Raw genomic sequence first — 23,856 nt, 5'->3', positions numbered from 1 at the left:
CTATGTCAGGGACATGAACATGACTTTTGACAGCTGGCTGTGTAATCCTCTGATTCAAGAGGACAGCAAAGTCCATTTCTATCACCCCACAGAGACACCCACACCGCAACAGGATATATTTACTCTAATGTGGGCGGAAACAGCCGCTAAATCATCATCGTTCAAACCATCATCATCTATGGATGAGTGTGTGGAAAGACACGTCATATAAGAAGATGTCAGAGGCTGTTATTATTGGGGTTAACCATGCACTGTATTCCACGATCTATCCCAAAGGCCTTACAAAATAAAAGCTTTGCGTTCGTCTCCGCTTGTTTACATTCTGTCTTTCACCCTGTCTTGTGCTCTCTATTCAGTCGTGTAATGCAGTCAGTTACATAAATTCAATTTAAACATGAATTACATGATTTAAAAAGCCCTAATCCAAATCTGATTGGTAATTACAATAACAATTTCACTGCCACTGTAGAGTCACACACCACAACATGTGGTAGAATTTTTAATCTATTTTTATTAATTTTGTTGCTATGAGAAACAACATTATCATACAACATAATCAGAGGAACAGGGACAATCAATACATTTTTAATCCACTGCCTTAAAGGGTAATTCCATCCATTTACAGGTCCTGGGGAGTATGCCTGCCTATGTGAAAAAAGTAGTATTAAGCCATTTGTGGCTCCAGAGGAAACTGCATGTTATCTGATCAATATCCTCCAGTGATGTCACACATGTTGCAAAGTCGCTTTGTGGGTTATGTAGGCATCAGGTTTTGAAAAGAAAGGAAGAATGTGTGTAATAAAAAAGGTGATATCTATATTTCTGCTGTATGGATTTTGATAATTTGATTTCAAACTGTCCATAATGAGTCCAACAGTGTAATAGAAGTGCAATACTAGACCAGTTGACTGCTTTTCAAATTCTTCTACATTTCCCACAATGCAACCTAGCCACTAAGTGACATCACTGGAGGGAATTTATCAGATTACATGCAGCTGAATCTGGAGCGACAACAAAGCTCTACACTACCTGTTTTTATATTTGCAGCTGTACTCCTGCAGAACTGTAAACTTACTTTAATGTGTTCAATTGGTGAAGTTATCCTTTATGTAAAATTGGTCTGCATGTGACTTGATTTCATTGTGATCAGAATCTCAGCAGGAGTGGTGCGATGCATCTGTGGGAGCAGGTGGAAACAGTCCTGTGAAGACCTCCAACCCCCAAACACACAGATACACACAGCCAGCTAACAGAAGAGGTGAGATACCCACACATTCCCAATAAAATGCATATTAAAGGGATTTTAGTTATTATTATCTCTCACTATCCAGTTCTTGGCATAGCAAATATAGATGTGACAGGGATGGATGTGAAAGAACCAGCAAGTTGCTTGGCAACAGACAGTGTCTATCTATAGCCCTTTATATAGAGAGACTCCGCATTATCGCCGTGAAGGCTCGCCTTTTCTCCGCCTTTGTTTGTTCACACTGAACCAAGCAGTGCTGCGGAACCAAAAGAGGCGTGACAGTACACATAATGACATTGATATCAGTGTGGTTTTTTTTTCAACATGTTTCCTCTGGTTTCCACCTGTTAATCTAAAAATGTATCCACCGACTGTTTATAATCATATGGATGCTGTTATAGTGTGTTGTGATTGAGATCCTGACCCACCATGCATCGTGGAGAGTGACAGTTAAGTTTTTTGCTCTAAATTACATTATTACATAATCACCATCAGTAAACAGAGGACTCTGTCTGACTCTCACTCGCGAGGAGGGATGCTGTTTTCTGGGGGAAAGTTCACTGAAGTCTCAGTCAGAAGGTCTCACAGTCGCTGTGATTTTTTTCAATATAAGTTACCAGAGACAGTAGCTATATCAACACAATAGTGGAAGGAGACAAAGACATGGTGAGTTAAAGTTTTTTGCTCTGATTCGCATCTCATAATCGCCGCCATTCAACTGCGGGAGCCGCCTGGCTCTGCTGCCGGGGAGATGCTGTTTTTTCTGGCAGAAGTGTGACGAAGAGTCGGTAGGACGGACAGGATGACAGACACTTCTCCATGTATGGATGCGGTATGTTTTCCTCACATAAGTTGGCATAGAGACTACCAGTTACCACATTACTGTTGTCTGGTCCTGTAACGTTGCTCTGTGGGTTGAAGTGTGGGACATTTCTCTTTTATTTGATGAGTGAAGGATCTGTTTAGCTGTCAGACTGTGAACACCACCGGACCGACACACCCCTGATCTGCGCCTCTGGCTTTTCCATTCACACAGATGCTGTCTCGCCTCTGCTGCAGCTCTGATACTACCTACAGCAGCGGATCAGAGCCACAGCAAAACTGTCCCCCCTCTCTGCATCTGTAACTTTCACACAGACGGTGATGTGGAGAATGGGCACATGATTCCCGCACTGAAAGGGCAGTGTGAATGGGGCTTATATCTATGTATACAGACAACTATATAGGAAATATATAGGAAATAGATGCTATAGGAAGGTCTACAGATATTTGGAAATTTGGTCATATCTATCTGTCTATCCATACTGTATATATAAGAATCGTGGTTCACACACACACACACACACACACATGCACGTACGCACGTGCACACTCACTCACACACTCACACACACACACACACACACACACACACACACACACACACACACACACACACACACACACACACACACACACTTTGTCTGAGCCACAGGAGTAAAGGAAGAGGAAGTGGGTTTATTTCAGCCCAGACGCCCCACCACAAACATCCTTCCTGCCAGCTTAGGTGGGTTTTTAAGACACGTGCACACACACAGACACACATACACACACAATATACATTAACACTGAACTTAAAACTAAATGTAAACGAGGTCTCACAGTTGTGTAAGCCACTGTGCAGTGTTCTATTGTCATGTGCCCTGCGACTCATTAATCTATTACTGAAACTGGCCTTCCCAGACTATATTTTCTATTTTCTCCCACCATTGCAGACGCAAGCACTCTTAACTTTAAGCTATTTTCAGTCTGCACACCTGGTAAGACTCATAACATTCAACAGAAACATACAGAACTCTCCTATTCAGTTATCTGACTTGTTACATTTTAATGAATGTTTTTCCTCACCCATCTCTCTCTGTAGATATCCCTAAAGTGCGTGATGATGACTCTAAGTACTATATTCACTGAGGACTTTGTCCACTGTATGGCTGAGACACAGCGCCTTCGAGATGCCAGCATTACAAATCTGAATCTCTCTTTTCAACTCTTGGTTTACCTGGAATACTATTTTTAGTCTCTACTCTCTGCCTCCCCCTCCATTTCTCGTTCCTCCTCTCTGAGTCTTTCTTCCTGTTATGGTGCTAATGCTGAATGATGTTATTGTTGTCATTGAAAAGCCAGGGACTAAAACTGTCGTTTTCCATGTTAAATGCAATACAGATACAGAAATGCTCCTAAAATGGTCATGACCCTTCCCACACATTAATCGTTACTCTCTCTCTCTCTCTCTCTCTCTCTCTCTCTGTGTGTGTGTGTGTGTGTGTGTGTGTGTGTGTGTGTGTGTGTGTGTGTGTGTGTGTGTGTGTGTGTGTGTGTGTGTGTGTGTGTGTGTGTGTGTGTGTGTGTGTGTGTACGTACCTCTCTTGCAGTTGTTGGTCACTGAACTGTAGTTGTTCCTTTAGTGTTTGGTATCTGTCCCACCTCAGCAACCTGGTACCATCATACAGATCCAACTCCCTGTCATGGAGTAACCTGGTACACAAAAGACAGTGGAATGAGCTGAAAGGTGTGTGTGTGTGTGCGTGTGCGTGTGTGTGTGTGTGTGCATGTGGGTGTGGGTGTCTGTGTGTGTGTGTTTGCGTGTCTGTGTGTGTGTCTGTGTGTGTGTGTGTGTGTGTGTGTGTGTGTGTGTGTCTGTGTGTTTGTCATTTACAGCATCAGGTGGCAGCAGTGCACAACTACAACACAGAATGCAGAGGGTAATACAAGCAACAGAGCATTCTAAAAATAATACAGTGAGTAAATAACGGAAACTCTATATTTTCAGCAAACTGAAGTACCTAGACAGCACTGCCAGAGTTCCCAGGTTGACCCTGTGTATACCATCCAGAATAAGCAGCTTTCCCTCAATGGCAGCAGTGACTAGTGGAGACGGCCTCCACGCTGTGTCTCCATTAGGGAGAGTGTACCTCTGCTGCAGAAGGTCCCTGGCTGTCATGTCCTGGAAGTGGAGAGGGGATATAGGGGATTTAGAGCAATGCAGGAAGTGATTCAATGTGTTAGTAAGTTTAAATAAATTGGATAAAGTGAGCTGAGTAAACAAACTACAGGTTTCCAGTTTTTCTTCTTAAACTACGTCCCCACATGATGAAATCCTGCTGCTAAATTTGATAAATCTGCTTTCCAGATAACAGCTAATGACACATTGCTGTTCGGGGGGAACATCTGTGGAGCAAACTGTCATACTCACTATCACGCTACTGTGTTAGGGCTGAAACAGAAGGTAGAGGAGGGAATGAAAGCATAGTTGCACAATGTATTCCAGGCAGTGACTACTGAACTACTACACAGCAAGAAGACCTTTTTCATTAAGTCAGTAAGAGGCTCTATATTTTCCATTTGGTGCCATCATTAAGTGGAATAATTTAAGGGTAAAATGAGGAGCCATTACACCAAGAACAGGCATCACCCATTAAAGGTAAGAGATAAATGGACAGACTTATTTAGCCACCACTGTAAGGTCAGACAGGCTAAGTCTGTGAGGACATCATGGATGCTCATTTGAGTGAGCTCCTCTGACATCCATAATTTCAAAGCGTCATTAACGGGGTGACCACCCACAGAGTGCCTGGTGTCCTCAGCCACAGGGAAAAATGCCTACTCCATCCCTCTGTGTACCCGGTAACCTACAAATTATCACAAATCTGTCAGTTTGATTTGCCAACTTGCAGAGCATCAAGAAAGACGCCACCTACTACAACAACTGTCAAAAAACATTTTAATAATAATAGAGTAATAACTGATTTGTCTGATGACTGTTCCTGCTTGCAAAATGAGAAATACTATAATCTTTCTATCCATGGTCCTGCTTGATCCCAGGGTTGTTTAAATGGACTAGAAATTTAGGAGTTGTCTACTGTATTTTGGGGCCCTGTCTTACTCCTGGCACAAAGTGATGCAAAGCACAGTGTCATTGCTAGTTTCCAACTGATGCAATGAGGTGTGGCTATCTAAAGGCAGCAAAAAAACATTATGCCATAGACCAACAAAGGGTCTGAAGGTCCTTGTCTAAAGTCCATGTTACAGTATTTTTCCTTTTATTTAATGGCCACATAACTAAAATATTAAGATGAGAAGAGTGTGAGACAGCTTTTGTAACTGTACTCTGTAAGAAACCACTGGACAAACTTATACACTGTCTATGGAATCTTGGTGAAGGAAAGATGTTTACCTGACTGTTGAAGCACATTGCTCATTGAATGCTATAGTAGTTGTAATATTACTTACGATTAAGTGTTTCTAGATCGTGGTAGTGCTACTGTTACATTAGGTCAGAGATTTAACTACTTCTTTGACTCCTCGTTTTACCAATGATAAATGGTACTTAAGACTTATAATGAGATGAGTATAAATGGGGTCACATCCACCTTTTCCTTTCTTTGCAAAGCTGTTCCCCATAAAACACAAGGCAAAATCAGGCTGTGTGGATTTGCAAATGTAAGTGGCTGTTGATGCTTGCATCTGTGATGTACATCTGTAGGGGGGTAATGCAGGTATTCCTACCTGTCTTCCGGTTTATTCATAGATAAATATCTGTACAATAATGTGGAATATTGTCCGCCTGAGGGAAACTGCTACTTTGAAATAGATTACATTGTCAGAGATTATTGTTCACTTTTTCCTGTGAAACAGAGAAAGGAGCTTTGTTATTATTATGTTTTTTTTTCATTAAAGGACACACGCCAACAAATAATGAATTTATATTCCACTCAAGTCTTACATGTCACTCTGTTTTCCAAAAATGGGATTTTCACAGCTGACAAGATGAATTGCCCGGCAAAGGATTCCACAATTCCCGCAGCACAAGTCACCCCTGACCTCAGCCAGCTAAAAATAGCTGCAGCATGAGGCATTAATACATAAGGCTTCAGTACACCCGTTTCCTGCACAATCATCACCCTGCTGACTACATTCCACAGAATTCCACAAACTCAAACACACTTGTGCGCACACACAAATACACACACACAGGGAGAGGTTTTACAAAGCTCCACATTCATGAACAAATGTATTGCAGAAGCACTCCTTTGCTCTCGAACTCCCAGTCAGTGTCAGTTTTTGACCTAACAGGTGGCCTAAGACCCAGGTAACAGAAGCCAGATGTGGGTCTTTTCAGCCAAACTACTGTCCTAAATCCTACACAAACAAGCTCCATCCCACTATACTGTACCTTCCCTGGCTTTACAGTTGTGCTCATTCAAACTCAAGAGCTACAATTTAGATGGTGCTATATCATAGGGCAACTGGACTTATTTCAGTTACTTGAAGATTGATGAGAGGTGAAGCGTCTTCAAGAAACTGAAAAAAGTCCAGTTGCCTACAATATAGCACTAAGAATTATCATAACCTGGGATGACTGAGAACCTTCATCAATTTAGATGATAGTGGTGATTTGGACAGTGGAACACAGGGGCGGATGATCTGGCCAAAAATCACAACCTGTTTTATCGCAACCATGATCCATAATTTAAACTGCAAATTTTTCCTTTAATTCTAGGCACCCTAGAACAAATAACAGGTACAATAGTTAGAAAACATACTACATTGTAATCATGATTATGTATTTCTCATTTTTGAAAATGCCCTGTAGACTATAATCAGACTTGATTTAAATTTCTCCATTTGCACCATTTAAATACAATATTACATTAAAGACAGCCCTTTTTTGGAATATGCTTCTCTATGCCAAAAGCTAAAACTCACATACTCGCTATATCACTCTATTGGTATGTTTACATAGCACAGATCTGCTAGTCAGTGGTTATATGGAGTTTGGAAACAGAAGTAAGAGAACGTTAAATACTGTGATCTCTCTGAAAAGTATTGTGGACACCTTCAAGATCAATCAAGATCTAAACTTGTCAGATTGCCCACCCCAACTGAATTGCATTTTAAACCAATACCTTAATGATCACTCAGAAATCACCTCAGAAGCATAAATGCTAGGATTGGGAGCCGAAATCAAATTTTGCAATATAAAAATTTGTTATATCATTTATTCCTATATTTCTTTACTTGTTCTTTTTTTGGTTTCTCTACAAGGTTTTACCTGAGCCAGGCCATACAACAATGATAGCAAGCATATCACATCCATACAGGGTTATTAGCATAAACAGCTGTTAATGCTAATCCTGTTTTGAGCAACCGTTTTTTTTTTTTTCAGTAATGTGAATATAGTGACTAAGTGTAAAGACAAGTATTACAACAAGTAGAAGAGTCTGGTAAGTTCAGATAATGGCATCACTTTACTGTAATGCAGCCTTTAAAACCAGGAAAAGACCACACCTTTGACATATCACCATATAACCATGTCCACAAGTTTCATAGCATGATAACAATATAATATAGATATGTTGCCTGACACTTCCTAAAGCTTGCTGATGATTACAACCTATTTCACAGAAGATGCAGGTGGCACCAGATGTAAAAAAACAGACTATTTGAATCTTTAAAAAGGCACATTTTTATTTACCTGGTAGAGCATGACTGGCTCTATGCTGTAACCCAGGATCTCAGCGAACTCTCTCGCAATCACGGACTTGCCACAACCCTAGAAAATAGAAAAATATTTGTTATTAAGACATAAGATCACAATTGCCACATGTAGTGTATGTGTATATACTGTACATTATGTGTTGGTTACCTTGGCTCCTATCAGACATATGTCCTTTGCCATGTGTGATTGCATCATCTCAGCCATCAGCTGCGAGTGGCTTGGTGTACTGATGAAGGTAGGGCTACTGTTGGGTGGACGCAGCTCCTTGGTGCCTGCTGGAACCTAAAGTTTGATGGAGACAACACATAGCCATGAAAGAGCAACCGACAACTTCATTGTTCTATAAGTTGTGGAAAATATTTCTTTAAATAACCCATGATACACAGACTGACATGCTGCCGGGAACAAAATATACATTTTCCAACAACGTAGTATTACTAAACAATCCATAAGACATATTAGAAGCCAGAATAATGACTTCCACAGAAAGAAAATACATCTTGAAAGAGTTAATAAAAGTGAGATAATTTGTTTGGCTGGAGGATCAGTAACACTATTCTTAGAAGTCTGGAATATCTCTGTTATCCCAAACCCCACACACTGACTCATTCACAAACACTGTTAGTTTTTTGTCCAAGAGGAAGAATTATAGACTGATAAAGATTTTCCCCTCAAAAACTTAACGGAGTCAACTATCAGTCAAAGCTACTGATACAGTGTGTCTGCCTGTCTGTGTGTGTGTGTGGCCTGCATGGCACATTGGACATCTCAGCGAAATGTATGACTCACTCACCAACTTGTTTTCTAGTTCATAATTTGGTGAAGGCCAAGTGGTCACACTCATGGAGACAGTCAGATTATCTAGTCTAATGATATATAAATAACAAAAAGATTCTTCTCTAACTGTATTTCTCTGTCATGTATTTTGTTATTCATCCGTATTCCAAAAAACAAAAACAAAAAAAACAGACATTTTCTCTGGAGCTTTGACCATAAGTAGCGCTATGGAGCAGGATTTCTCTGAATGATTGCATTACACGCACATGATGCAATAGTTTGATTGCATATGATGTCACATCATTCCGTAGCTATGGTGCAAACTGCAGATGGAGGGCAGGAAGTGATTTATGATACATAGTGATGCATGTAGGTTCCTAGGATACATAGGAAGCACTATCACAATCTCTCAAAATGCCTATGGTTTGTGTCATGCACAGTTGGCCAAACCTTTGTTTCCCATCAGGAAGCGCAAAGTTGGAAAATGCTCATTTGTGCAGTGACCACTTCATTAAAGGTAACTTAGTAACTCTGTGACTTTTATATATCTAACTGTTTTCTTACTTTGTAACATTAAAGTTTTTGGTTTTCTTGTAACTCTGTAACTGAAAACAGTACTTAGCAACAATAACTAACTTTTCTCCATCTCATCTTCTTGCTTTTAATTCCCTCCCTTCATTTTAATTTTGCGTGCCATCGTAATCACGTGACTGCAAACAACCTACACATTCTAGCCAATGTTTTCATGCCAAAAAGACATAGCCATGCACCAGCAAAGGCAGTGACAAAAAAGACTGAATGATGCAACATTAATGTAAATAATATACAATTCAAATACAAGAAAAATCCATATGGCATCTAACAGTGGCAGCAGGAGCAGTGTTGTCCTTAAATCCCTGATGTACGATCAGAATAAAGCGCCCCTTGCTCCACACAAGCCTTGTAGTTCAGTTCAATGGTCTGCTAAGTGGACTGTCCTTTTTTTTTATACTGCATGCAGTTTGTTCATTCATACCTGAAAGGTGATGTCTTTGTCTGCGACACGTAATGTGACATCTGCGTGGCCCTCAAGATCCCTTGTCCTGGACACATTCAAAATGGCGCCAGGTGCTGGCTGACGTTGACCATCCAAAAGCTCAAATCTCTACAAAAGAGTGGCATAGAATATGTGTGGGTCAAAATTAAATGCTTTGAATAATGTATCTTATCTTATGTTCAGACCATAACAAGCATGCACATTTCTTCTTACACTGAGTACACCCTCCACAGCGTTGCGCCCTTCCTTGCTCAGGATGCTGTTGTAGGGGTAAAGTCTCTGCACAAGCTGCTGGGAGGACAGCATGGGGAAAGCATTCTGCAACAACACAGAAAATGCCTTTAATTTTTCTTTCTCCCTCTCTGAGGGGGCCACTAAGGAAGATGTAAGGTGCCTGGATTCTCACCAGCACATGGAGGGCGGAAAGCAAGTTGTCCACAGGGAAGTCAGGAAGGCCAAGGTTGGATGATTCCTGGGAGCACAGCGTAGTGGCTAGTGACAGCAGCTGGGACACTCTGACACAAGAGTTGTCATAAGTTAAAAAAAACAAACATTTAGAAAGGTCTGAGATACACAATGTATTTTATCACGTTTAATTTACCTTTCTGCAGCAATGTTTGGGCCTGCTGTGTACAGCATCTCCAACTGGTCCTGAAAAGAAATCAAGATGAGAAAAGTTGCAGGCCAATGCACTTAGATCTATGGAGTACTTTTGCTACTTTGGGAAAACATTCAGTAGCACATTTAAGGGCACAAATTGAAAATCTCAAAATCTCTCAAGATTTATTGTTGCAAACTTTGCTGAGAGGGTAGAAACACAGAGTGGCAGCCTATTAAAGATCAGAAGCTGTAACAGTCGGGAAATCAGACAAGCAGTGTAAAATGTGAAATGCTAATTAAATGTATTTGACACATGGAAATAACAGGCATCGCCTGCTAATTGTTTACACTTATTTTCTCACAAACTACAAAATAAGAAAGCCAGTTCACCCAAATTACAAACGTAAAACACAAAATCCAGCAGTAAAGCTGTTACTTTTTTTGTTGTATTTGTAGAAAATCTTACCGACAGCAATCAATAAATAAAATCCTCTGACAATTAAAAGAAAAAAATTATAGTGTCTGAAACTGTCGCAGGCCTCTAACAAGCTCATCCAATCATTTCCTACCATTTCTACCTACGTACCTTACTACGAATGCACACTCTGCCCGTGCACTCGTTGTGCATGACCAGAATCTTACATAGGGAAAGGAAAACACAGGCAACAAAGAGTACTAACAATAGTCATGTTCACTGTGTTTGTTGTTTACATTGATAATGATAATGTTCAGTGTTTTCTTACAGTACATGTGAGTGAGACATGGGGTAGTTGGATACGGTTAGCAACGACAAGGATGCACTGTGCTCACAGAACCCTGAACCTGCTCTTCAGCAATTTAGTAGCACAAAGCACACAGTCCCTGAGCCAAAGAACAAGTCAACGGCAGTAACAGACTCATTCAGCAAGGTATCTTTTCGAATCGAGGTACATTTGTGACCGCTATTTGCTTGTGTTTACATGATTGTGGAATTTCACAGAGTTGTTTTCAAGTATTTATTAGACTAAAAAAGCTGAGCGAGCTTGTTGCACGTAGCTAACTAGCTGCTAACATATCTCCCCACTAGCCAGTGAGAGCTTCAGGGCAGTTGGTGCCTAAGTGGTCAGGCAGTGCACGTTCATATGTTTTGTAGGAGTGGCTCTGAAGGGAGGGGGTGAGATTTTTCAGTTGGATACTTTCAAAATGTATCTTGCTCTTGCTGATTTGTACATCTTAACAACTCCGGCTGTAATAAGTATTTCCAGTATTATGTCCCATTTCCTCTGTGTGATCCACAGATCATGATGTGACCATCATGATCCCTCATGGCTCATTTTAAGTCCTAATTAGAAGAATGCATTCATTAGCACCTAAAGCAGCTGTTGATCACTTTCAAACCCTGCCGGCCAGTTAAGAGGTGAGACAAATCAGCAGTCAATGGCAATTGAGCATACAGTCATAAATGTGCACAAGACACACACACACACACACACACACACACACACACACACACACACACACACACACACACACACACACACACACACACACACACACACACACACACACACACACACACACACACACACCAAATGTATGATCCTCTCCAGGCTTACGCCTGGCAGAGATAATAAAGTTTGTTTACTGTGTGTTTCAGGCTAATAAAAATAGGATCAGTGGGGAGAACAAGTGAGATGATCTCCCTTTTTCCAAGTCATTTTCTCCCCATACTGAGACATTTTGATGAAGGGAAATGTTTGATTATAGCTAATCGGTTAATTCCTGGACTGACCTTGAATGGTAGGTAATAGATGTCTCTGGCCTGGAAGCGGGAGCGAAGAGGAGGATCCAGTGGGTTGCCCTTGTACTTGGGGACAGGGAGACCAAGAGCGATCACCCGAAAGTCCTCACTTACACGGACAATCTTCCAGCTGTCCAGTTCCTCTTTGGTGTGTTCCTGCAGTGCATCAAGGTATAAACACTCCAGTCCTTTTCTATTGTTTATAACACAACATTTTACACTAACTGCATTTTTGAATGCAAGATTCTACAGGAACACGGCCACTGAATGTCACACAGTATTTATGGCTACAGCATTTTATGCTTTCTGCTGCCTCAAGATAGCAATCCGCCATCAGTGCCAACACGCCCAGGGGCGCACAGGTGGGTGTTGTGTTGTGCACAACTTTGTGTGGAGCATAAGATAGAGCCCTAGGAGTAGTGTGAAAAGTCTTAAGTATGAAGATTCAGATAGATACTGTATAGCTCCATAAACAACAGCCATGATCATGGAAAATAATTATGTAGTTAAATGTGAACCATGTTACATTGGAACCCCAAGAACAGTGTCTATTTCTCACCCTATATATATATATACACACACACATATATATATATATATATATCCCCCTGTATACATATCGATATCACTTCAAAGACCATTGAACCATCATAGGGGTTGGACTTATGTAGGCGAGAGTGTTGTTCTGACCTGCAGCAGCTTGTCGTAACGCTCTGCTGACATAAGGAAGCGTCCATCCTCCAGCTGCATCTCTCTGTTCTCCAGCAGGTTGTTGAGGACAGGCAGAACATTTCTCTCTGCCTTCTCCAGCCCCTCCAGGACCAGGACTCGACCTTGTGTTGCTGCCCTTACAGCACACTATGGACAAAACACATAAGAAGTTGAGACTAATCAGTAAATTCAATCAATACTCAATAATTAGAGCTGTGGGGGAAGATGTTGGTATCAGAAAACGGCTCATTTTAAGGCTAAACCGTACCCTCGCAATCAGTTCAACGTTCAGGTCAAATCTGCTGTTGCATAGTCCGCCACCACTTCTGACCCTGTGTAAATGTTAACAGTGCTAAAAGCGTTTGAGCAATCTGACTGTGTATCTCTTCTTACTGCCCATGCTCTAATGACAACATGAGCCTACCATAAAGCCTTTCCTGAGGATGTCCTCAGCTTATTGTGTTCAGAACATCCTCCAAACCAAGCTTCAAAACAGTCTCAGCTGTTTTAGGAAGGCCTATTTTCTACCACCAAATTTGGGATGAACAACGTAGTTCGTCTTGGTTTAGTTTATACTGTGTGTGTGTGTGTGTGTGTGTGTGTGTGTCTGTGTCTGTGTGTGTGTGTGTGTAGACGCGCATTTCTGCATCAAAAAGCACATCTGACGTCAAGAGGCAGGAAACTTTAGCTGTCTGGGTGGACCACAGAGCAAGTGGCCATATAATTAGGTTAACATGTAAATGCGTGGCAGGTTGTGTGGGAAGCAGAGCCATAAAACTATAGTGAGGACCAGATGCTCTATATTTAACTCTTGATCCATTTTCGGCACAAACGCTGTAATCAGATAATTGTTAGAAATGTAAGTGACGCAGGATGGTGAGAGACGGGGAAGCACAGATAGGCCTTGTGTTCTGCCTGACACAAACTGTGCAGAATTAAGAACAACATCCCTACAGATACTGAGAAGATTTTAGTAAACAGTCAGCAATACAGTATGATATTAAGAGCTGGATGAATACAATATTGAAAGGATGATGAGTATGAATATGAAGAGTCATAGGCCTGCTATGATATATAAAAGCCTTTACCATTACCCATATATTTTACTGCACTGACTCTGTATTGTTTAAATGTCATTCCATAACAAATGTCCTGTGAGCACTTCTAACAACTTTTGTGGGACTGGGATATGTTTTTTGTTTTTTTTAACTGTTTGCAGGTAAGACCCAACTTTACCAGGTGATCAGGAAGACCAAAAGTGGGCAGTACATACAAATCCTTATTATTGTATGCTTAAAGGCAAGTTCTGAGACATATAATAGCGAATGAACCACAGCTGAGATTTAAAACGATATGAAGCATGATTTATTTTAATAGATTTAGGATTCAATTATATTTTCTAAACTTAGTGGTCAAGCATATTCGAATATTTTTGGCACACTTGACTAAAATGCTTTCAACCAAATTAAACCTTAAGGCTGGCCAGGGTTGGCCTGCCGGCCCCACTCTGGGCAGCCCTGGTTTTAAGTCTGCTGAAGTCATACAACTGATGTTTGAGAATTGATCTGTTTAATTTGCATGACCCAAATACCTGGTTACTGTTTTTTTTTTTTACAACAGACTATTTCAGTTTGTACCTTTACAAGTTTTGTATTAATCCAGCATTAACTGTACCATTGACACTCTTTGTTGTCTAGGCCCACACCACTCCAGTTTTTGAAGGTGAAATAATAACTATTATTTTAAAAACTTTGTTTTAAATGACATTTTTTGTTAATTGCTTTGCCTGGTTTTGCTGCTAATGGTTGTGCATGGCTGAGGGTATTTGCCCATGAATAGGATTGGTTTGGGTGTTTATTTGCTACATTAGACTCACAGACTGTATTGCCAAGAAAATGCAGCCAATTAATTTATTTTTAGAAAGAACTTGCTGCAAAGGCTAATTATTGGTTAGCTGTGCACTAGTTTCAGTTCAAACTCAGCTCTAGTGGAGGTGGTAATCTTTTTATTACTGTAATAGAGTCTTATTTGCTGTGTGGGTTTGAAGTAAGCTGCCTTACATAAGAGCCTGCTAACTGGAGAGAGGTGACTGGAGATGTCAAAAATACAACAAGCATGCAATTGCATCCATGTGACTGAGTCTTTCATACAAACTTGAGGGGACGGCAGGAATTGATGCTTGGACTGAATGAGGAAAGGGGAAAAAAAGAACTAAAGAGCTAAAGAGACCAAGAGTGAAGTGGAGGGAGGGGAGGGAAAGAGTAAGCACAAGGACTGACACGTTAGGTCTGAATATAGGGCTCCAAATCAGCACAGGGCTCTGAGGAATACTTGGATGTTCTAGATGTTCTAACACACAAACACACACCTCCTACGACACCAAACTATTCTCAAAGAGAAAAGCTTGCTAATTTGCACCCACACAACTTCAGTTCCTCACACAAAATAAGTATCAGATGCTGTAATGTGTACACAGGCGCATTAATGCAGACAAAATCAACAAGTTTTATACACCAACTCATAAACCTACACATCTCACACAAACACACACCCTGGCCACATTTCAGTACAAGGCCCAAAGTAAAAGCAATATTTATATACTATTAGTACCATCAATAATGCTGTATCTATTAAGGTCAAGTCAATTTCATTTAAATAGCCCAATATTGCATATATGCATCAAGTTGCTTTTTAATCTACAGTACATGGCAAATGACACCCTTTGTCCTTAGACCACTAAAATATTCATGAGCTGCTTCCATGGAAACAATGGACACCTGTTTTCATTCTGATGAGAAGGTGGGAGACCAATGAGCCTAAGAGAGCTAAAGGGCTGGGTTAGCTCATCTTGTGACAGGAAACAGAAAATGGATCAACCAGCCTTGGTAGATACATGACTGTGTCATCATTGGATAAGGACGAGTGGACACAGGAAACAATGAATCACTCAGGGACAGCTTCTGAGACTTTGGACAAGGATATAACCGTGACTATTTATAAGTGTTAATCTCCAGGCTGCACTCTACTTTTTTAGTGTTTAGAACCAAGAATATGTGGCTGTCAAAATTCTGTTTGTCCACTCTTGGACCCTGTTTTCCCAAACGTGCTAAAGCAGAAGGTGATGCAACGCCATAGCACTACCTCACTTGGCTGTAATAGCAGTGGTGCAGCAGTAACACGTCTGAAGAGCAGCTGTGAAGGGGGCTTGAATCGTGGTTTTAAAAAAAGCCATTGTTCTGGACTAGCCAATCAAATCAGACCACCAGTGCTGTTAGATAAATAAGTATCAATGCCCAGGATGTACACAGACAAAATCGATATTGTACTGGATGTGTGTTATTATGGCTTCCTTACTTGGTACATAGCCATGAAACTATTGGACTGTATTCAGTTTGATTATTATCTATACAGACTGTAAAATATATGCTGCTGAAATTTCAATTCAATTCAATTCAATTCAAAAAACTTTATTTGCCCCCGGGCTGCAATTAAAGGCACGTGGAGTAGTCGTACACAGACACAAAAAAGTCAGCACATTTAGAACACAGTCAATAGTTAAGGACACAAGTCAGCACGCTTTCAAGGTACTTTTCACAAAAGTGTGATTGCATGGAAATCTGACTTCTTAATATAACTAAAGCTATCAAATTAAAAAAATCTGCTACAGCCAAACAAAACTGCCAGGTCTGCAGGATGTCAGCCCTAACGCTTAATCTGCAATGGCACATAAATATGCCCCCATACTTTTTATTAAATTAGAAAAGCACTCAGAGAAATTATGGCTGAGCTGCAGTGTAGGGTTTAAGCAAGTGTATGCAGCACAGATACGCCTTTTCAGTGAGTAGAGTATACTTACTTCTCAAGCACCAGTGAGAAAGCTATACATACTATATAGAGGCCCTTTATTGAGCCCACATTGAAAATCTCTAATATTGTCACCTGGAAATAATCAGGAAGTTTGAGGATTCAGAAAGTAAGTGAAAGTGTCACAAGTCAGATTGTTATTCAAAGCAAAGAGGGGCTTTATCAGCATCGTGACTAGACTAAAGGTTTCTAAGGAGGCGGTGCATGGAACTCTAAAATGCTTTACACAAAGTGGATCAGTTGTTTCCGAAGCACAATCAGGCAAACCCAAAGTGAACACACTATCATAAGAACAATACATCAAGCTTAGTTCCCTGAAAGATAGAATAGCAATTTCATCACAGATAAAGAATTTGCTAAATAAACAGCGCAACACCCTAATCAGTAAAAGTCTCGTTAAAAGAATCTTGTAGTGTTGTAGTGGTCTCAGAGTAACAGTTTCTAAACCACTTCTCAGGAGGGTAAACAAGACCAAACACTTGATGTGGACGAAGAAAGACTAGAATTTCATTATGGATGACTGGATAAAAAGTCCTTTTAACTGATAAATACAAGTTAGAGATTTATGGCAGAATATTCCAGTCTGGAGCTGTTTTGCAAAATATAAGTATCTCGACCAGTGACCTCATTGTATATACAGTATATGATAGATTCACATTCATAGAATAGCCACTCCACTTTCTTCAGTTACCACTGAAGAAAGTGGAGTTATATTCTACAGTAACTGAACACCTTCAAATTTCAGTCTAATCAGAAGAAACTCTAACTAATTAGCCATGAGTTTTCTTGTTTCAGAAGATCAGGTTTTTGAGTTAAGTCTGATGATAAATGTGAATGAATAACTCCAAGCAGTTTCCATGGAGTTTATATTTAAACTGTTATGCAACTTTTTTCTTTCTTTTTTTTTTTATTGTTGTTTTACACAGAGCAAGCCATGTGCTAATTAGCTGTGGTTAATGACATGACTGAGTGAATGTTAATTATCACAGCTTATCATCATTTGTCACTGCTGGCTCTTTAAAGCCCAACGTCAAGTTTTAATGACCAGTTGTACGTGGATTTTGTTTTCTTTTTCCATAATTGTTTTTCTGTACCCATAAGAAACTAATGGAGATGAATGGAGAACAGAAAGTTCTCCTTAGAGAAACCAGCCTGGATAATGAGGAACTGCTGGTCTCCATGGTTACTTGACTTACAAAGTCAACAGAGTGTGGGGGTGTATGTTTGCATAAAGCCTGATCGATCAAAAACTGGCATGGAAAGGAACAGAATGGAACGATAAGTGAGGGCACCACTGTTGTGATGAGAGTTTATTTGGTACTGTAATTGTGCGTTTCAGAGAAATAGAGAAGATAACACAAATTAAATGATTATTCCACAATGTCATTTCACAATACAATATCAGTTGTGGAAAAATTAAATTGTATATGTATTAGTATAAAATTAGTATAAGTCAAATCAATTCTTCACAGTGTTATACAGAGATTTAAGCGGAATCTAAATAATGCCCCGTGCAAACCCACTGTCAGGGTCTTAAATTCTTCCCCCTTCTGCCGAGTGCTGCTCGCATTCATTTGGCTCCACCAGCACTCCACAGATTTTGTAGCATACTCCAAACCTTCTGTGATTAGGAATAATGAGTTGAGCTGAGTATTTTTATAAATCTTTGCTTTAGAAGGCATGTCTGCAAATGCACATGTAGGAAACATACACTGAACAGGTAAATTAATAAAACTGGTTACTGCCTGTTAAAAGGCAGTCTTTTCTTGCCACTGTTGTCAAGTGCTTGTTCAGCAAGTGATTAGAGTATGGTCTAGACATGCTATAATTGAAAAATGTCATAAGATATCGTTTCGTCTGAATTGCCACTGTATGAATAAAATGACCTTGACTTGACTTTTCACTTCACCTGTTAGTCCTTTAGATGTTGTGGCTGATTGGTGTAAATGAATAGAATTAACAATGACATCTAGCCTAACCCAGCATCCACTGAAATGGAGGCAGGAGACATTGAGAGGTCATAAGTCTATCACAAGGGTTACACATAAAACAGACATCCACATTCCCTCTTAAATAACATGTAATGCACATAACAATAACATTCAAATGTTACTGTCAAAAATTGAATGCCTAGTATGGAAAATGACTTGTTTTATCTGGAAAAGTAATTGTAAAAAAGTAAAAGTAACACCGACTTGGGTTCATTTCAAACCCTTCCTGTTTGACATGGTATAAATCCAAAGAAAAACTATAAGCAGTGGATTTACCTGGTCTATGTAGAAGGCCGTCCCTGAGCGGATCTCTCTCCTCTGTTTCAAATCAGTCTCTGTAGTGTCCCTGGACAGAGCAACATACTCTACTTCCCGTTTGGTCAGCTCCTGGTCAATGACGAGAGAAAAAACTTTTGCTTCATACAGCACTTCAGGAACCCACAGAATTTTAGGCACTTGCTGTATAATTAAAATATTATACATTGTCATAAACTAAAACAATAACATATTTTAAGGGTCCAGTTATTAGAAAACTTCTAGTCCAAAATACAGGTGAGACATTGTCCAAACATTGAAGGTAAACCAATGTGAACACTGAAGACCAATTTCAGACTTAAGAACTAATTGGGGATAGCTTGTCCAATTAGGGACAAAAGCTGGGTCTCAAATTGGGGAAAGGCTGCATTGTGGACCAGAGGTTAAGGTTAGGGTTAGGGCAAGGTTAAGATCCGGGTAAATCTCCAGGAAGTCTAAGTCTAAGCAACACCACCAAAAGTGACATCAGTCAATGTGTGTGTGTGTGTGTGTGTGTAATATGTGTGTACTCACAAGATACTGCATAGCTAGGGATCGTCTCAAGGGTCCTGGGGGACCAATAAGAAACACATCCTGACCCAACAGGTCTTTCTGCATAATCCATCGTAGGTGCTGTGCCACTGTCTGAGGTAAGGAGTCTGAAACTAGCAAATGCAAATTAAAAAAAGTTTTAGTGACTTTCGTTTTATATGTTGCCACTCCTCTTCTCATTCCTTGCAGATGTATCTCTAAACATTAACAAACAGAGAAAAATTTACATACTGTGCTTGACAGGAACAAGTTCTGGATTCCGGGGCATTTTGAGTTTGTAAGATATCTCCCCAATCTTCACTGTGTCACCTGCAAAAATCAGCATAATCAATATATGAGGCAATTCTAGTAACAATGAGGAGGGAACTACTACAACAGTTTCTACTGATATTTAACTTGTATTGGTAATAGCCATGCCTGATACCTTTGACACAGTCACAATACAAAAATGCAGGTGGCTAATATTTTGCTATATATATCTTCATTTTAAGACTTGAAACTTTTGAGTGAAGCATCTTTTTTCTTATTTTTTTCCTCAGAGAAAAGACGCAGCAGGAAAAGCACAGGTGTAAATAATCAAATTAATGATGGCTGAATTCCATTTAGCTGCTTCAGTTTCAAGCTCCTGGTATCAAGCATGGTGACTCACTCACGCAATATCAAGGCGTACACTTGAATTGAGTGGAGACATCTTTAATATATTCAGACAATCGTGAATGTCAAAATGTCTGCTGTGAAAAAGATCTACACAGAAAAACGCTTTAGTTTGTTTGTCGACACTTACTACTGTCTTCCAAGCTGCCATGATGGCAGTAGAAGTAGCCTACCGTGCTTGTTCTTTTAGCATAACCCAATAAAATATGATTTTGGTATATCAAAAAGGTGTGTAATAATAATATTTTTTATGAATAAATATTTTTGGCCCTGATAATAAGAATTTCAATTTCGCTGATGCATCCTAGAAAACTATAATATGTAACTTCTGGCTGCCATCTTTGTTTGTCCAATGAAGAATTGCAACATGGGAAACGTTAAAAAACATTCCTCTGTTGTCAGCTCACGACATACTTTTGTGGCAATTTGATAAAAGAGTCTTCGGGAAACCTGCAAATGTCAAAGAAACAGCAGTAAGTTTTGACAAGTTTGGTTTACATCCATCTGGAGAAGATGAAAAACATGCTCAGCCCAGTGCTTCAAATATAACATAGCTAAGTTAGCTAAATATAAACTTTTCAAAGGTAAAAACGATTACATAAGTTTAGGTAACTATACGTTAGAGGCTAAAATTGGCGCTAAGCGGTAAGATGACTTGACGTGGCGAATTACCTGCTATAACCTTTAACCCATTTGCTAACGTTTGTCTGTGTTCCTGGTCCTGCTAATGTTAAATGCTAACGTTGCTGTCACACCTGGCTCACAGCTCTAAACCTAACATTGTGTCACTTAGCTACCACTGATCCATTGCTCCCCAACATAGAATAGCTAATGATTGGTAAAGGTTAATTTCTATCTAGCCATTGCCAGACAAAATGTAAATGACTCGTTTGCTGTTTCAGGTTAAAGAAGACAAAAACAACGTTTAAACATTGTGCACTCTCTTGCGCTTGTTGTGGTACAGCTTGATTTGAAATAGGCAGGTCACCTGAGGATGTGTTGATAAGTTTGACCTCATGGGTTCTCCACATCCAGCCGTCTCTTCCCAGGACAGCACCCAGAATATTCCGCATTCTTCTTGAGGCGACGAGCGCGGCTGAGCCGCTACATAATATCTGGGAGTGCATATCTAAACTATGCTGTTGACATCCAACACATGGTAAAAGATAGAGTACATAAGTTTCTTTGCAAGTTATGTCCCGGCCGGCTTTTTTCCCATTTCATAACATCTGTCAGCTCATGTTGTGGGAGTCGGAAGATAATAAAAGAGGGACAAGTGGGTCCGGGGCTAAAGTCTTCCGTAGTTGTTTCATTATTTTAGAAGGCTTCCGAGCGTTCCGACGTTTTCTAACATGATTATAACCAATCATACGGCGGCTATAACAGTTCCTGCGTTCCTGGCTAATAAAAAAAAAGTAAAACAAGTGCCTTCACTCTAGCAGGCTGCTTTTAGAAGTGATATTGTTACACTCTTACTTTATATTATTTTGATAATAATGACAGCTTGTGTCAATGTATTTTTGTGTTTGGATTGTTGTGTCTGCGTGTGTGACATGAAGCCAATACGCCCACGTGAAGCCTATGTTTGAGTAACAGAACAATCCAAGACTAAAATCAGCCCTATATTTTCAAATGTTCAATACAAAACCTTTGAACCTTTTTTACATCAAGGACCCCTAAACTGACACAAATTAGACCACGGACCACATTCTGATAAAAATATTGCTTTTAGAGTTTGAGTAAAAACGCGTACAATCTGTCATTATGTGACATATTAATGGAATTATAGTGAAAACTAATTATGACACTTTTTGCTGAGACCCCCCCAAAGACCGGGGGCCCCGGACCACACTTGAAGGACCACTGGGCTATGGTATAGTTATCTTTCCATTTTGATCTTTATATTTAAATGTTATATGATTTAAATTATGTCATTGCATTACCATAGCCCACCTATCAGCTTCTCTGTCACAAAGCCTTCTCTAAATACATCCATTATGCTTTAAATATGTTATGAATCCAAAAAACAATTTTAAATGATATTTCCAGTCCCTCCAACTCACAGCACATCATAAACACAAAGCTATCTATCTTAGGATAGCATTAAAAAGAAGAAAAATAGGGCTAATAAAAAGAAAAAAAGGGATACAGGGTACTTTAATCTGGCACATGTAATCATGATTACTTAAGCATTATTTTTTTCATCATCATGTTTTGTGGCCCTTCTAATTAAGTGGTGCCCTGGTCTGCCTTTAATACTGATAAATAGGATCAGTCAATGGTGGAACGTTTGTGAAACGACATGTGTTAACCATTTGTCGCTTTTTCATCAATCATCTTTGTGACCCCTCAAATAAAGTCAGCTATTCCGTCTATCATCATGTATCATGTATTTGGAAAAATTGCAACTGCAAAATTAGATAACAATTTTGGACTTGGGCTGGCTTTGTTGGCCTGTCCAGATAATTAATAACTTAGACAACATGATGATGACAATACCTTAGGGCTAGTTGTTGCATTAGTGAAGATATCGTTCCTGCATTAGGTTAGGTGAGATACTATAGGTAGATGTATATTACTGATACTTCATGACGTACTAAATAAACAAATTCATGCTTTTTCATGCATTAATTTAAGGTAATTGATGTTCCCTTACTATAAAGTGTTACCGAATACAGTTTTCTAAATACACATACCCATAAAAAAGATTTGAATCAAGTAGTCAATTTATGTAAGAAGGCTACAACAAATGGTGCTTTACAAAAAGCAGTCTCGCAGCCTAGACTTAGCCCCCATAAACAATTTTTAAAAATGGATCATTTCATTAGTTGACCTTTGAGTTCAAAGACAGTATGAAGAGACAGAGAAAATGAGATTGTATTTTAATCAAATAACATGAGGACTGGGTGAAATTGAGAAAATTGGGGAAATCCATGTTCTCATAAATTAGATTACCAAAGGCGAGACCTAAATCTGTGACGTCATTTAAATTTACACACAGACACCTAGTCACGTGCACGCGAATCCCCCCCGAACACACAGACACACACACACTCTCTCTCTCACACACGCACACAAACTCCGTTGCGCGCGCGTGTGATCGCCGTCGGGCCGTGGTGCTCTGCAGCGCGCGTTAAAGCGGGTTTGACATTTATCACGTGGAGCGCTGATAGGCTCGGCCCTCCACACAGCTCCACGGAGGAAGAGAGCAGGCGGCAGGAGAGTGGGGCTGTTGAAGTAGTGGAGGGAGGACGAGGCGAATTAAATCCCATCTAATCATTGCGCGTATGAGTGGTGTAAGGGCGGAGAGGCAGGCTGTGAATTCCTCCACCTTCCCCTGATTCGGTTCTTTTCTCCCCGGAGCGGACACAGAGGTCTGGGACTATGGAGGATGTCTACCATTACACCCGCAGCCCTGCCTGGGAGGAACTGGTTAGTAAAATCCAACACTGGAGACTTTTTTTAATCAGTCCGTTTCTCAGTTTCCCCTAAAGAAAAGAAAACAATTAGACCGCTCACTAATGCACTCATGAGGTCTGATTAGGAGTTTGCACTGACCTCGTCTTGGACTTCAGAGGTGTTTCATCCTCTTTGACAGTGTTCGTACAGCGTGCTTTCCCGTCTACTGCCGTGATTTGTGTAACGGACTACAGTTAGAGAAGCCGTTTGAATTGTGTTGTAGGATGTCTTGATTTCTTTGTGTTTTTATGGTACAAAAAACAAGTCAAAGGCACTGGCAGTGTTCAGGCAGCCAGGAGAAGCACTCTGAAAGTAGTAGCCTGCTCCTGCTCCCTGGATTCCTCGGGCTGCCCT

The 23,856-nt window shown here is 40.1% G+C and overlaps 2 protein-coding genes across 4 annotated transcripts in view; one reads left to right on the top strand and one right to left on the bottom strand.

Annotated features, from left to right (window-relative positions):
• Nucleotides 1–21,292, bottom strand: part of vwa8 (von Willebrand factor A domain containing 8) — an 84,776-nt gene extending 63,484 nt beyond the window's left edge. Inside the window, exons 1-14 of one of the 2 annotated variants that reach the window (XM_084361896.1) lie at nt 21,032–21,292; nt 19,621–19,698; nt 19,372–19,502; nt 18,820–18,930; nt 12,668–12,835; nt 11,969–12,133; nt 10,199–10,248; nt 10,004–10,112; nt 9,811–9,915; nt 9,577–9,705; nt 7,932–8,066; nt 7,761–7,838; nt 4,069–4,229; nt 3,647–3,760 (exon numbers count right to left, since the gene is read on the bottom strand). In XM_084361896.1, the coding sequence (XP_084218022.1) occupies nt 3,647–3,760; nt 4,069–4,229; nt 7,761–7,838; nt 7,932–8,066; nt 9,577–9,705; nt 9,811–9,915; nt 10,004–10,112; nt 10,199–10,248; nt 11,969–12,133; nt 12,668–12,835; nt 18,820–18,930; nt 19,372–19,502; nt 19,621–19,698; nt 21,032–21,170 (1,673 nt within the window). In that variant the 5' untranslated portion in view covers nt 21,171–21,292. Of the gene's footprint in view, nt 1–3,646; nt 3,761–4,068; nt 4,230–7,760; nt 7,839–7,931; nt 8,067–9,576; nt 9,706–9,810; nt 9,916–10,003; nt 10,113–10,198; nt 10,249–11,968; nt 12,134–12,667; nt 12,836–18,819; nt 18,931–19,371; nt 19,503–19,620; nt 19,699–20,715; nt 20,805–21,031 lie in introns of those variants that run through there. The other variant, XM_084361897.1, reaches the window with a different exon arrangement.
• A 1,877-nt stretch (nt 21,293–23,169) lies between these two features.
• Nucleotides 23,170–23,856, top strand: part of dgkh (diacylglycerol kinase, eta) — a 66,205-nt gene continuing 65,518 nt past the window's right edge. The window contains exon 1 of one of the 2 annotated variants that reach the window (XM_084361901.1): nt 23,170–23,475. In XM_084361901.1, coding sequence (XP_084218027.1) covers nt 23,428–23,475 — 48 coding nt within the window. In that variant the 5' untranslated portion in view covers nt 23,170–23,427. The remainder of the gene's footprint in view (nt 23,476–23,856) is intronic. The other variant, XM_084361905.1, reaches the window with a different exon arrangement.

The sequence above is a fragment of the Pagrus pagrus genome (genome assembly GCF_965226575.1).
Source record: "Pagrus pagrus genome assembly, chromosome: 9".
Lineage (NCBI taxonomy): Eukaryota > Metazoa > Chordata > Actinopteri > Spariformes > Sparidae > Pagrus > Pagrus pagrus.
Note: the sequence above shows the minus strand (reverse complement) of the source record. Positions and strands in the feature narration are given on the sequence as shown.